This window comes from Phyllopteryx taeniolatus, chromosome 16, assembly GCF_024500385.1.
Source record: "Phyllopteryx taeniolatus isolate TA_2022b chromosome 16, UOR_Ptae_1.2, whole genome shotgun sequence".
NCBI classification, from domain to species: Eukaryota; Metazoa; Chordata; class Actinopteri; order Syngnathiformes; family Syngnathidae; genus Phyllopteryx; species Phyllopteryx taeniolatus.
This window is the reverse complement of record NC_084517.1, coordinates 23,045,028-23,058,333: the sequence shown is the minus strand read 5'-3', so window position 1 is coordinate 23,058,333 and position 13,306 is coordinate 23,045,028. Positions and strand designations below refer to the sequence as shown.

The 13,306-nt window shown below is 48.1% G+C and overlaps 2 protein-coding genes across 5 annotated transcripts; one reads left to right on the top strand and one right to left on the bottom strand.

The window, feature by feature from the left end:
• Positions 1-1,393: 1,393 nt before the first annotated feature.
• Positions 1,394-8,174, bottom strand: sgf29 (SAGA complex associated factor 29). Of its 4 annotated transcripts, none has more exons than XM_061750079.1 (10): positions 5,525-8,174; positions 4,530-4,608; positions 4,381-4,456; positions 4,215-4,287; positions 3,924-3,988; positions 3,729-3,858; positions 2,899-3,045; positions 2,244-2,279; positions 1,998-2,160; positions 1,394-1,700 (listed from the first exon to the last, which is right to left on the bottom strand). In XM_061750079.1, the coding sequence occupies exons 1-10, from the start codon at positions 5,800-5,802 to the stop codon at positions 1,584-1,586; spliced, it is 1,164 nt and encodes a 387-aa protein (XP_061606063.1). In that variant the 5' UTR covers positions 5,803-8,174; the 3' UTR covers positions 1,394-1,583. The 4 variants fall into 4 exon arrangements, with proteins under 4 accessions (XP_061606063.1, XP_061606065.1, XP_061606066.1 ...); XM_061750081.1 differs by having other exon boundaries at positions 5,449-5,579; XM_061750082.1 differs by having other exon boundaries at positions 5,453-5,579.
• A 1-nt stretch (position 8,175) lies between these two features.
• nupr1b (nuclear protein 1b) lies at positions 8,176-9,654 on the top strand. The gene is made up of 3 exons (XM_061750110.1): positions 8,176-8,335; positions 8,460-8,590; positions 9,339-9,654. Exons 1-2 carry the CDS (start codon positions 8,239-8,241, stop codon positions 8,579-8,581), a joined length of 219 nt encoding a protein of 72 aa, XP_061606094.1. The 5' UTR covers positions 8,176-8,238; the 3' UTR covers positions 8,582-8,590; positions 9,339-9,654.
• The last annotated feature ends 3,652 nt before the right edge of the window (positions 9,655-13,306 follow it).

The window sequence follows — 13,306 nt, the reverse complement described above, 5'->3', positions numbered from 1 at the left end:
AGAAGCAAATGAACCAGTAAACAAACAACTACACACATACAGTGCATGATCAAACTTAAAGTGCTTGGTTGTCGCAGCACTCGGAGTGGGAGGGGTCAGAGTTCAGGAGCTACATAGCGACAGGGACCGAGGTGGACTTCCAGCAGCCGACGGGCAGGAAAGACAAAAGAGGATTTAACAAGTATTGTGAGCATATCATCGGCTTGAGGCATGTTTCCTCGCTCCCAGCTGGATATACCTCAATGCTTCATGGATTTAATCGGTGTAATGCGTGTGGGTGGGGCCTCAGGAGGTCAAAAGGGGGTGTGTAATTATTAGGCAGCTTCTTTTCTTTCGCCAAAAAAGAGATTGAACTCACTCTGTCAAAGGCCAAAAATGATCGAAAGGCTCTCAGAGGGACGCAGCACTCTTGAAGTATCTCCGATATCGGGGCCAGATCACAGAACCGAACAGGGTCGCAAGAAACGTGATGATGAGAGAAAAAGACGCAAGTCAACTGCCGAGGATTTGAGAAGAATCAAGCGTGGAGCTACCAGCAAGGCATTATCATATTTCAGAACGGCAACCTACCTGGAAGTGTTTAGCGTTCAGAGACATGGCCGAGGCAAGGAAAAAACAAAAAGAAGACACTTTCTTCGGTACAGGAAGAAGTCTGCATCTTTCAACAAGACAACGGTTTTTCCGCAGGACAAGGCATCCCAATACTCCCCTGCGTGGCTGCCCAGTGAAGCCTTGAAAGACAAAAAGCTTCCTCACCTGACCTGAACCCAATTGAGAACTTGTGGGCACTTCTTCAGCGGGAGGTATCGAGTCAAGGAAAAGGGAGGCTGTGATTTCTGCTGCACAAAAACTCCATCCACGACAAATCGAGAGACTTACAGAATCAATCCATGGACGGAAGGCTTATCGTTACCGTTAGTGAAAAGAAGGGCAGTGAGATTGGTCACTTTATATATATTTATGTTAGTTGGTTGTTTACAATTCTCAAAATGAAAATGTGAGATGGGAAAACGTGTTTTTCATTGAGTTGGCTAATATTCTGCACACCCAAAGTTGTCCACATATTGATATTCTCCTAAGTCTAAACCTCACTTTTACTTTCTTAAAACATTCTTGTTCGAGCTTTCTTCACATTTTTGATTACCCTAAAGCACTGTGCTTGGTGATTAATACAAATAATCCTCAATAAGGAGATTTGTGTGATAATCCTACACACGAAGAGGGTTACTAAAACTGCTGGAACGGAGAATGCGGGCGGTGGGTGGTACGCATGGGGAGCAGACGCTCACGATAGGGTCGGCTCTTCTCAATCTCTTTTTTAGAAATAGACGCGGACCCGAGAATTTGTCTGCATGAGTGAAGAGCCCAGCGAGGAAGTACAGTTCGCAGTGGGGAGTGTGAAAGGGAGGAATCTTTAATTACACTTTTGTCGTTATTTACAGTCTTAGTAGTTTTCGATGTTTTTAAAAAAAAAAAAAAAAACCAGCTTCCTTCGGTAGGATCCCGTTCCTTCGTTGGCCGCTAGCTGCTTGAGGCCCATAGGATCTGCGAGGTGGCCTTGGGCCAAACGTGACCGTCGCTTTTCACTTCTTCTTGTTCTCCTTGCAGGCGACCACGTAGCGCTGAGCCACGTTGAGAGGCGGCGAGTATCCGTCGGCGTACGACGTGTCCTCAAACAGCACCGAGTAGTCGTCCTGCGGCTGCGCAATCGACAACAAACGCGCAACGATCACAAAGCCGTCGCAACATCGCTTTGCGTAATCATTTGCCGTCTTTCGCTTCCTCTTCCATTTCCACTTTCGCTGCTGGCCAGAGACTCCGTCGACGAAGAACGATTGCGTTAGCTTCTTAAAGTGCCCAAAAACACACAGTACACTATAGTATGGCGGGTATGCGGTATTAGGCCTGAACCCAAAATTGTGTACACAATAGGCTGATCCTGGAAAAGCCCAAATCACACAAAGCGCATGCGCGTGTGCGGCGGCTCGCGCACTGACCCTGTGCGGCGGGGCGTGGATGAGGGCGCGGTAGAAGCAGGTGGTCTGCGGGTAGAGCGCGAGCACCAGCTGGTCCTTGCCGAAGAGCGCTTCGGGGTCGGTCTCGGGGTTGGCCTTCCACTGCGGCAGCGGGATGATGCGCCGGCGGCTCAGCGTGTGGCGCCTGAAGCGGCGCGTGCGCACACAGGAAGCGCCGTCAGCTCCCGGCCCGGCCCGCAACGGACTTCCGGCCTTCGACATACTCACTCTTTGCCCTCTTCGTCGATGTCGTCCACTTCGTACCTGAAAGAGGTCATGGGTGCAAAGTGGGTTCCTGTATTTGGATTTTGTATTGCAGTACAATCATACGGGTAAATGTTTCTGTGGGGATCTCAATGGTGCCGCTTCTGCTCTCAGCGCATTGAAGGGCCCACAACAGGACCAGCTGCCGTCCAACCTATGCCCTGAGACTCAAATCACCTGGAGAAAGATATATAGATATAGAGATATAGTCACAGGCGTGCTACCTTTGCCTCAATTTGAGCCAGGGGAAAAAAATTAAATTAAAAAAAAAAATGAAATCCAATTTTGACACAGCAGCTGAGCTTTGAAACATTTTTAAAGTTACAAAATGTCACGATTCTCTTTTAGGCTTCCTGAAAATCTAAAAATTGCTTCACAGATGAAAGATTTTTGCGGACGTGTAAGAAGCAGCACACATTTAGTTTTCCTTCTCGCCTGAGTGGAAAAGGTGCTGCCGAGTCTGAACACCAAATGAAAATCCACTCCAAACGCGCTCGCACGCTTGCAGTGGATTTTCAGGGGACATTTCCGGAACTCTCTGGGAGGTCCACTCGTCGAAGTGGCCAATTCAAGCAGACTGAATCCAGTTGTTGGCGAAGAGCGGCGGCTTTGCGTTTACTTGTTGGCGGCGTGGTTGTAGCTGACGACTTCGGCCAGGATCCACTGCTCGTCCCCGTCCACCGCCTTGACCCGGGCCGCCACCTTGTCGCCCTGCTTGGCCACGTAGTCGCCGCTGGCGGGCGTGGCCCCGCACAGAGGGGGCGGGCTGCAAAGACGGACGCCGCTTTCACATCCCTCTCTCGTCATTTGTGGGGCTACTTATCCAAGCCCCCTTCATCATTTGCTCAACTTCACTTGACATTTTTGACATTTACACTCAAGGTTTGACAAATCAAATTGGATAAACCTCAATGCACTTTTTTTTTTTTTTTTTTACATTCATCATATACCTAGACTACACGGTTTGGACCTGTATGCATATATGCATCTGCAAATTCATAAGATGATATTGGTTTCATAAACCCCACGGGGGGGTTATTTGATCTCACCTGCACAATCTTTTACAATTTTAGCTGTGTTATTGTTGTTTAAATATACAGTACCGTGTGTAATTGTCGTTTGTTTAATGCGTCAGCTTTACAGTAAAGCTCAAGTGGGAGCGACAAATAAACTCGAAGCAAGCACACTTTGCCCCTTATTTGGAGACCTTTGCGAGCCAGATTGAGAAGAGCAAAACTTGGAAAAAGCCTTGATTATAACATTTACAATATTTGTATACATACTGTAGAAATGCGTTTAAAGCATGTGGGAGTGGCATAACTATAAAAATGTTTTTGTGGTCTCTATACAGCAGATTTTGTGTGGTACGTATCACCTGTAATAATCACGGCTTTACGGTACGCCGCAAATATATATGTCGACGAAAAAGGGGCCGGGCCGGGGCAGTACCTCTCGCCGGGCTTGCCGATCCACAGCGGCAGCGTCATGGCCGACTGCTGGAGGAGCGTCATGAGGACGCCGCGCCGCATGGTCTTCCTGGGGGGGTCGCTGTCGCTATACACGCCCGCCATCTTGGCGGCTGCAACAGACAAAAGTGTCGTGAGGAGACGGGAGGGGCGGGGCCGGACGTAGCCGCGTACGCACCGATCCTTCGCTCCTCCAACAACGACTTGATCTCCGCAATTTTGTCCAGAGCGCGGCGAAGGATCCTGAACACCGGACAAACGTCGGCGGTTACCATGGCAACACCAGTCATCTACTATTACGACAACTCTAGTAGTCATCTGTTACCACGGCAACACCTAACACACAGTCAGCTGTTACCGCGACGACACACCGTCAATCGCCGCCATAAAACGTTCCGCCGTGTCGAGTGTTACCTTGACAACACAGGACACACGTCACAGGCCGCCGCGACAACAGGCGTCGACTCACCCGCACTCGGCCTCCGCGTCCGCCTTGGCGGTGATGTAAAGTCCTCTCAGCTTGGTGCGGTAGTACGGCGACGCTGCGGACGGCGAGCGAGCGCTGGCGTCAGTCACGACGAAAGCAATCGATCGATCGATCGATCGAACTCACGGAGAGGAAAATGGAAACTGACTTTTGTTTTCCGTCTGCATCCTCTCGTGGGTTTTGTGGATGTTGAGCAGGTTGTGTTCGCTACGGGACCGCTCCTCCTGAAACCCGCGCACACGCATTGGGTCACGTGACCTCCTGATACGCACGCACGATGACATCATGTCAGCTGACCTGCGTGTGTTTGATGAGCTGATGGAGTTCAGTCAGCAGCTCGGCGATCTTGGTGTCAGCCGACATCTTCCGAAGTCGACTGAAAACAATTCCTCGGAATGTTACGTCATCATCACTGTCACACGTTATACTCAATACATACAGTCCAAGAATCAATCACAATATTCATATCCGCGCACGCCTTGATTTCCAATCGAGCTCGTCGACACCGTCGGGCATCAGCCGGCGACGGGGCACGCCCAGGATTGGTCAGCGGGCAATGTCAGGGCACGGCTTGACGAACAAACGGGACTCGGACTCACATTCGCACACAAAAGGATTTGACGGAGCTCACCCCATTTGGAATGCGCAAATTCTAAAAGTCGAAACCGCACACAGGAAGGCTGCGGTTCAGATTTGAACCCACAACCTCACAATTGTCAGAAAGATGTGCTTTTTACATCATAGAAGAATCACTCATGTTATAATAACATTTTGAATACTAATAACATGAATATAATACAGTGATAATGTCGAGTGAGCCTGTAGAATAGGTCATTTCAGGAAAAATAAAGTCGACATTTGTGAAGCAGCAGAACTTCTCCATAAAATTCTTGACTTGTTTTAATTGCAAATAACAGACCAAAGTGATAAAAAAAAAAAATGCTTCAATGATTTTAAAACGGGACAGCACACGTGGGTGCCAACATTCCAGTGGATATAATCACAACAACAATACACGCTGGAAATGACGAACGTTGCCTCACAGCCAGCAAGGCGCTTCATTGATTTAGCAGCGCGGATCTTATGCTAGGCTAGTGTTAGCCACGAGAATTGCGCCGCTAAATAGCGCGACAGAAACCCCGTCATGCACGCATTAAATTAATTTACATCAACAGTAAACAATTCCATTCTCACGAAGGCATTACAAGCGACGTACTGACACAATTGAACCTTCCAAATGTTTTTGTCCACTTGCTAGCGCGTTAGCTTGGTCTCCTGCTACTTCCGGTTACCTCTTCTTCGTCGTCTCCTGTTTCCTGCTGTCGGAAGTTCGGAACTGCAGCGTGCGGGGCGGGAACAGCGCCATCTGCTGGACGCCAACTCGGAGAGCGGCCGCGTTTGCCTCGCACGCGGTTTTCACACGCTGGGCTGCAATTTGGTCCCCTGCTCCTCCCACATTCCAAAAACGGGTTAGCGTGTTAGCTGCACTGAAGACAAACGAACTGCCAAAGAGAGCGGGAGGGTGCCGCTCCATTGCCACCAAATCCATCTCCAGATTTGGGAATTGCATTCATTGCGTGCGCGCGTTGCTGTGTCTCAAACATGTCAAAGTAGGATTGCGAAAGTTGTTGGGTTTTTTTCAAAGGGTTTTATCTGCTGTTATCTCGTGTGACCCGCCGCTGTGACCCACAAACATTGAGCGTACACACACGCAAACGTGCACAGTTGAGTTCGCGTTCAAAAGAACAAATGTGCTGTGTTGCATCTTTAGATCGCTTGTCAGTGACCTTGCCCTGTTTTTTTTCCCCCCCCGCTGATGAATTCCAGTTGGATGTTTGAGGGCCAGCGTGACCAAAAAAACGCTGAATGAGGTCACGCACGTTTATAACAAGCGTCAAACACGTGCGCAAACGGCACACGGGAACCCAAAAATGTAAGTAGGTTGGCTCAATGCAGCAATTCTCACAGAGGACCGAACCAAATCCATTATAAAACATGAAATTCATGCAAGTCTGATTGTGTTGCGAGTGGCAAAATTGGACACGTGGACTTGAGCGCTTCCTGTCAACCGAACGTGTACTTTGTGTACTTCGTGTACTTCGTGTAGACTGGCTGCACAAATGCGCGTGTATCGAGCGTGTGTGACGTCAGCTTGCGTTTGCAGCTCAAATCGAAAGAAGCGCTTGAAAAAGGCCCACAAAAACTCTTTTCACTCGGTACACGGAGAAAGAAGGGTCCGTATGTATATATGCACGAGTGCGTGTGTGTGTATACAAATAATGTGTAGCATATATTTCATGGATGTAACAATTTGACCGATTGTCAATTACGTTTTGTTTGCTGAATTATCGGCCATTTCTCCTTTGTGTATGAACGGCTGACTGGATGGAAACACCCAAGCAGTCCAAATTTGACAATTTGTTTTTAATGGAAATTGACGCAGTTCAATGCGACACTGTACTCAGAAATAAAATCATAAAACAAACAATTCAAGTGACAAAAGAAATCATGGAATTAACCTCTGAACAAAAAAGTGTTCTCAACTTTTGACCTTAGATACAACAGCTGAACACACTCGTGGCAATCTTTGTACAAGCCCAATTCCACCTCTTTGTCAACAAGTGCGGGACTGCATCAAAAACCGACATCAATGTGTCAAGGATCTCACCGCGTGGGCTCAGGAACACTTCAGAAAACCAATGTCAGTAAATACAGTTGGGCGCTACATCCGGAAGTGCAACTTGAAACTCTACTATGCAAAGCAAAAGCCATTTTTCAACAACACCCAGAAACGCCGCCGGCTTCTCCGGGCCCGAGCTCATCTAAGATGGTTCGACGCAAAGTGGAAAAGTGTTCTGTGGTCCGATGAGTCCGCATTTCAAATTGTTTTTGGAAATTGTGGATGTCGTGTCCTTCGGGTCAAAGAGGAAAAGAACCTTCCGGACTGTTATGGACGCAAAGTTCATCTGTGATGATATGGGGCTGTGTTAGTGCCAATCGCATGGGTAAGTTACACATTTGTGAAGGCATCATTCATGCTGAAAGGTACATACAGGTTTTGGAGAAACACATGCTGCCATCCAAGCGACGTCGTTTTCAGGGACGCCCCTGCTTATTTCAGCAAAACAATGCCAAACCACATTCTGCACGTGTTACAACAGCGTGGCTTCGTCGTAAAAGAGTGCGGGCGCTAGACTGGCCTGCCTGCAGTCCAGACCTGTCTCCCATTGAAAATGGAGACCCCGGACTGTTGAACAGCTGAAGCTGTACATCGAGCAAGAATGGGAAAGAATTCCACCTCCAAAGCTTCAACAATTAGTGTCCTCAGTTCCCAAATGTTTATTGAATGTTGTTCAAAGAAAAGGTGATGGAACACGGTGGTAAGCACGAGCCTGTCCCAGCTCTTCTGGAACGTGTTGCAGCCATACAATTCCAAGTTCATGATGATTTGCTCAAAACAATCAAGTTGTTCAGTTTGAACATTGAATATAGTGTCTTCAATGAAATATAGGTCGAACATGATTTGCAAATCATTGGATTCTGTTTTTATTGATGCTTAACGCAACGTCCCAACTTCATTGGAATCGGGCTTGTACAACGCAAATGACATTTCCTCCAGAAAATTCTTCCCAACTTTCTTTGCTTTGGTTCAGTTCATCACGAATGCTCGATGGGCTTCAAGTCTGGAGACTTTTCATATCGCACCTGATTTTGCTGTTTTGACAAAAAATGTCTTAACTGTTTGGTTTTCGTGGTAGTTTGTACAAATTCCAAACTATTCGTTGGACTCGGACGGCTTAAAAGTTTGTTTTGGTCTACGTCGTTGCTGTACGCGTGACTCCAGAGTCCCGACTCGCAGATGATGCAACGGCGGGAGGAGCCGGAAACTTTCCACAAAAACAGCCCGAGCGGGGCGGGGGAGGGGAGGGGAGGGCAGACGGCCCATAAAAGCGCAGGCCGGCCCCACACGCGGGCAGCCACGCAGCCACACGGACACGTCGGCGCCATGAGTCACGTGGACGTCAACAAGTTGAAGCCCAGCAACTTCGAGGAGCAGTACTACGACCAGTACGACTTCTACAACCTCAGCGACAAGTACGCAGGTGGGTCGCATCGTCGCGGTCCATCGCGTTTGGCTGCCAACCAGACGCATCGGCTTCGGCACGGCGGCTGACCCATGTCCTTGTCCTCGTCCTTGTGGTGTTGCCGCGGCGACGATGTCATCAGAGGGGGCGTCGCGCAAGGGCCGCACCAAGAAGGAGGCCAGCGACAACACCAACCGGCCCAACCCCACCGGACACGAGCGCAAGGCCGCCGAGAAACTGCAGAAGAACAAAAGCAAAGCCTGAACGCAAAAGGTCAACTTGCTCACCTTGTTTTGCTTTTCCACCTTCCTCCTCTCGACGCGCAAGTTGTTGTTTCGCGTTGCCGGCCAAAATCGCAATTGTGGGGAAAAAAGGGAGGGCGGCGAGAGACGCACACAAAGAAAACCAAAACGCACGCTAGGAGCTGACGTCGACCGCAACTCACACCCGGACGCTCACGCGCACTCCCAAATGCCCGTGCCTTTAAGGGGCGCGGCTTTTACATACAAATATAGTTACAAAATGACACTTTCTTGTACTTTGGTACAAGAAAGCGCTCTTAAAAAAAACACATAACAAACATGTATCCCGTCTACAATGGGATACACTAATGGCAGTTCAATTCCTTCCAATGCAAAATGAGGGACGGGCGAGTGCCAGTAGCATATTTCACGCTCTCGGCTAAAACGACCGGGACGGCGTCGGCGAATCGTCGTGTGCGTCGGGAAGAAGGACAGACGGACGGACGGACGGACGGAAAGAAAAAAGAAAAAGAGGGCAAGGTTTTTGCTCACAATTATCGGTCATCGTCTTCATTGAAATGTGACGTACGAAAAGTACGAGCCGTATCAGTACTCGATATCGGTGACTACTCGTAGTGGCGTCGCCGCTCCGAAGAAAAGAAACTACAGAACATGCCTAGGAACTCATGATGCGATCTACAGCCAAGTAAAGTGAGTTATGAGCTTGCGCAGTGGAGGACTTCAGCTCGTAAGTCAAGTCAAGGCGTTTTGTGCCGCAGGACCTCTCTGACGGCTCGACCGGACCCGACCAGCCAGCGACGACGTCGGCCGCGTGCGACGACCCCCGACCCCCGTGGTGGTGACGAATGTGCCGACTTGATGTTTTTTGCAATAAAGTTTCCAAAACGCAACAATAAATATGATGTGAGCAACACTGCCCTCTGTTGGCCTGACAGTCCACTGACTGACGTGTTCTTGCGCCTCATTTATGATGATCGCCAACTTTTTGTGAACGGCGGAGGAGACCTGATCAATGTCTACTTTTAAACACAAGATGTCACCAAAGAGACAATAAAGATGACTATTCAATGTTGAGGCTTTGTTTGTATTGACGTCTACCACATTTCACGTATATCATATCCTATTTCTATCAATACACGATACACGTGATTTACATGATCCGCCTGCCGCCAAGAAAAAAAACCCGATTACACAGGAAGTCCGTGATCCCGCGTTCCAGATTGGGGTCACGTGACGTCGCCGAGTTCTGCAGCGACCGCGCCGACCTCCGCCAGAAAAGGGTGGCGCCCTCTTCTGGTCGCCTCAATTCAAACTTGCTGCTGTGAATGATTTGTCAGCCAACGGTCGAAGCGTTCCGAAGCCTTTTTGATTGTTTTTGCAACTTTACGACACGCGACCATTTCAAGCGCAACTCAAAGTTCATTCGGGACAAGCCTGCGTGTGCATGTGTGTGCGTGTCACTCACCCAGATGGCAAGGTTTGCTATTAAAGTGACCTGCAGCTGATGACCTTCGACCCTGCTCCTGATACAACAGCCAGCCCAAGTGTGCGCGCGCGCACGTGTGTGCAATATATAAATGCATTTGTGACTTGTCATGTCTCGTACAAAGCCCAATTCCAAGCAAGTCCGGATATGAAAAGATCAATATCACCGTTCTGCTCACGTTACGTCGCTTTAACGATTCGTGTCGCCGGTTCCTAAACGCTTCTTGAGTGTCGTGACGTAACTCGGCCGTAAACGTGTTGCAAAATGACAGAAAATTTGCAAAGAGCGATTCAGTTGATCACTTTGAACATTCAATCTTGCGTATTCCCTTGGATATACTAATAAAGTTGCAAATCACTGTATTCCGTTCGGCGGCACGGTGGGAGAGCGGTTAGCACATCCTCCCCACAGTTCTGAGGTTGCGGGTTGAAATCCGGCCTCCCCTGTGTGGAGTTGGCATGTTCTTTTCTCCGGGCGCTCCGCTTTCCTCCCGCGTCCCAAAAACATGAGCGCGTGTGTCTGGGCGCCCTTCGCCACTGGACCGACTGCCTGAAGAACAAAGGCCGGCAGGCGGAGCGCCGGCACATCCTGACCCATCGGCTGCCCGAACGCGACGGCGCAACGAGCCACGGGACCGCAACGTCGGGAAACGCGCGATTGAAAAAATGACGGTCGGCGACTCTTCGCCGCGTGCGAAGTGATCGTGCGATGCGCCGCAACGGAAAAACTCCAACCCTGTATCGGGTTTTGAGTCTCCAAATACAATATACGGTCCTGTATTGTTTGTTGTCGAACCACAAAAACATGGTGCGATTGTTCAGGAAGAGGCGGATGGCCCCAAAGAGACGAAAGGGGCGTGGATAAGAGGAGTGTGGATTTTTTACATAGCCACTCCCGCCACACTTAAGGTGTACGGCCGGGCCCACGACCCGTGTCCTGCACGCTTCCCCTCCTGACCAGTCCTGTCCAGTCCTGTCCTATCTTGTCCTGTCCTCCCCTCACAGGGTGTCGCACGACTGACCCATGCAACACTCCTTTCTAATCCTTATATAATGCTTTACTTTCCTCATCTTGTTTACAGTTAGTCCTTTGCCTTTTGTTGTCTTCTTTCTCTATATTATTTAGCTACCTTTTCACTCTCCTTTGTTTTTTTCTGTCACTCAACTTTCAAAACGTTGTTGTGTTCGACTGAGCAACTGTAATTCTCAATAAATATCCATCAGAATGCAAAGAAACCACAGCGGCGGCTTCAAAACTCCACTGTGACACAGTAAAACTGTTCCGGCATCAAAGGGATACACATCTTCCTTTCTGCCGGACGTCATCGGCGCAGATGACAAGCGGGAACGGCCGTTTGTTTTGCTGTCGTTGTCGACGCTAGGCAGGCCAATTAGCTCAAATAGTTGAGCACTGGCTAATCATGCGAGATCGATTCCGCATTCTGCATTTGATTTGTTGCCTGGTGATTTACCGTCATTTACCGTTGTGACGAAATGCATTGACTTGGTCACGCAACACGACTCTGAACAGTCAAAGTTGGCCGTGACATTTTGATCGGCAGAGCTGAAACAGTCAAACACGACTGTTGCTGCGCAAACTCGATTCTTGCCTCTGGAACATGAATGAGAACAAAACACATTTTGGTGCTGACAGACGACTCTTAAACGTGAGACATGACATTGAAATATTCACATTTGAGACACTAAAAATCCTGCCGTCAGTAAACTCATAACTATTCGTTCAATATTACAGAAGACATCAACTATGAGTTCTTATTTATAAGCTGCTTAATCTGCTGATCTTCCACATCTTCGTTGTTGTCTTAAGAACGGTGTGTCTTTTAAATAGACTCAAACAATTATGAATTCTACTTTTTTTTTAAATCTTCAAAGTGCATATTTTGTGTCTTTCTAGTTGACTAAAAACTCCCCTAACAAGACGACATCATTCTTGTACACCTTTTCCCCATAGAGATAAATACATTATAATAAGTATAAATCGTGCTTTTCCGGCCACTGGCCAAACGCGGCACTTACGCATGAAGCCGGTCACGTGATTTCGCGTACGCAGCCGCAGTAACGATCACAGGTATGAAGCGCTAGATTCGATACGCCACTTTGAGCTGCGTGCCTACGGCGACGCTAAGCTAGGAGGGTCAAAGTCGTCGGGCAAGTTCCGCGCGCGTGCGTGTGTGTGTGTGTGTGTGCGTGTGTGTGTGTGTGTGTGTATGTGTGTGTTTGTGTGTGTGCGTGCGTGTGTGTGTGTGTGCGGTAAGAAAACGAAACAGGAAGGATGAAATCAAACCAAAAGACCAAAAGGATCTCGCCACTTTGTGCTGTGCCGTACAATTACTTTCACAGGCATAAAAGTTTTTTCGGGATATTTTTTTTCAAATGTCATGTATTGATAGCACACGCTTTGGGATTGACCAAAAAAAAGTAAATCTCACGAAAATCGGTTGAAACATGACCAAGTTACGACTAAAATTCAACGTCCATGGATGGGCGTTGATGGGAACGTCGACCTTCCCAACATGGCCGACACGGAGCCACGTCAGTTAACAGGGCAGCTACAGCGGGCAGGCGTATGTCTAGTGTTCCTACTTACGGTAACGATCCTCACCACTGACCTCATGCCATAGACAAGCACATCTACACTGTTGCAGGGATACGTAAGCGTGTCCGCCACATTGAATGTGTCACACTTGCCCCATAAACAAATGTAGACTGAATTTCACAAAGCAACAACGCAAAACGTGCCAAACATTAAAGCCTCTCATTCACACACAAATATATTTGGGGAAAAGATACGCTCCAAATACAACGACATATGTGACTTTTAATCTGATGATTATCAGTGATCGCACCTATATAATGGAATATTATTTCTCATCACAGTAACGATGTTTCACACATCGTTAGATGTAAAATAATTAGAAAAAAAGACATTGGGTTGCTGTTTACCTACTTAATATTCTAAACAAGTAAGGAGCAAAAAATGACGTTTTGTTGTTCTTATGCCTTTCTGTTTCCTCAAATAGGTTGGTGCGTCTGCGTGTGAGAAGATTGCTGGAAAGACGCTTCATTGAATTTTGTGCCGGCAAGAGGATGATCATTTGTTCATAAATGTTAGTTTACTCCTGAACACAAACCCCCCCGCCAATTCTACGCCCTTGCTCCAATTTTTCTAATTTAGGAAGTATAGGTAAACATGTAAAACACCATTCATATTTTGGATTGT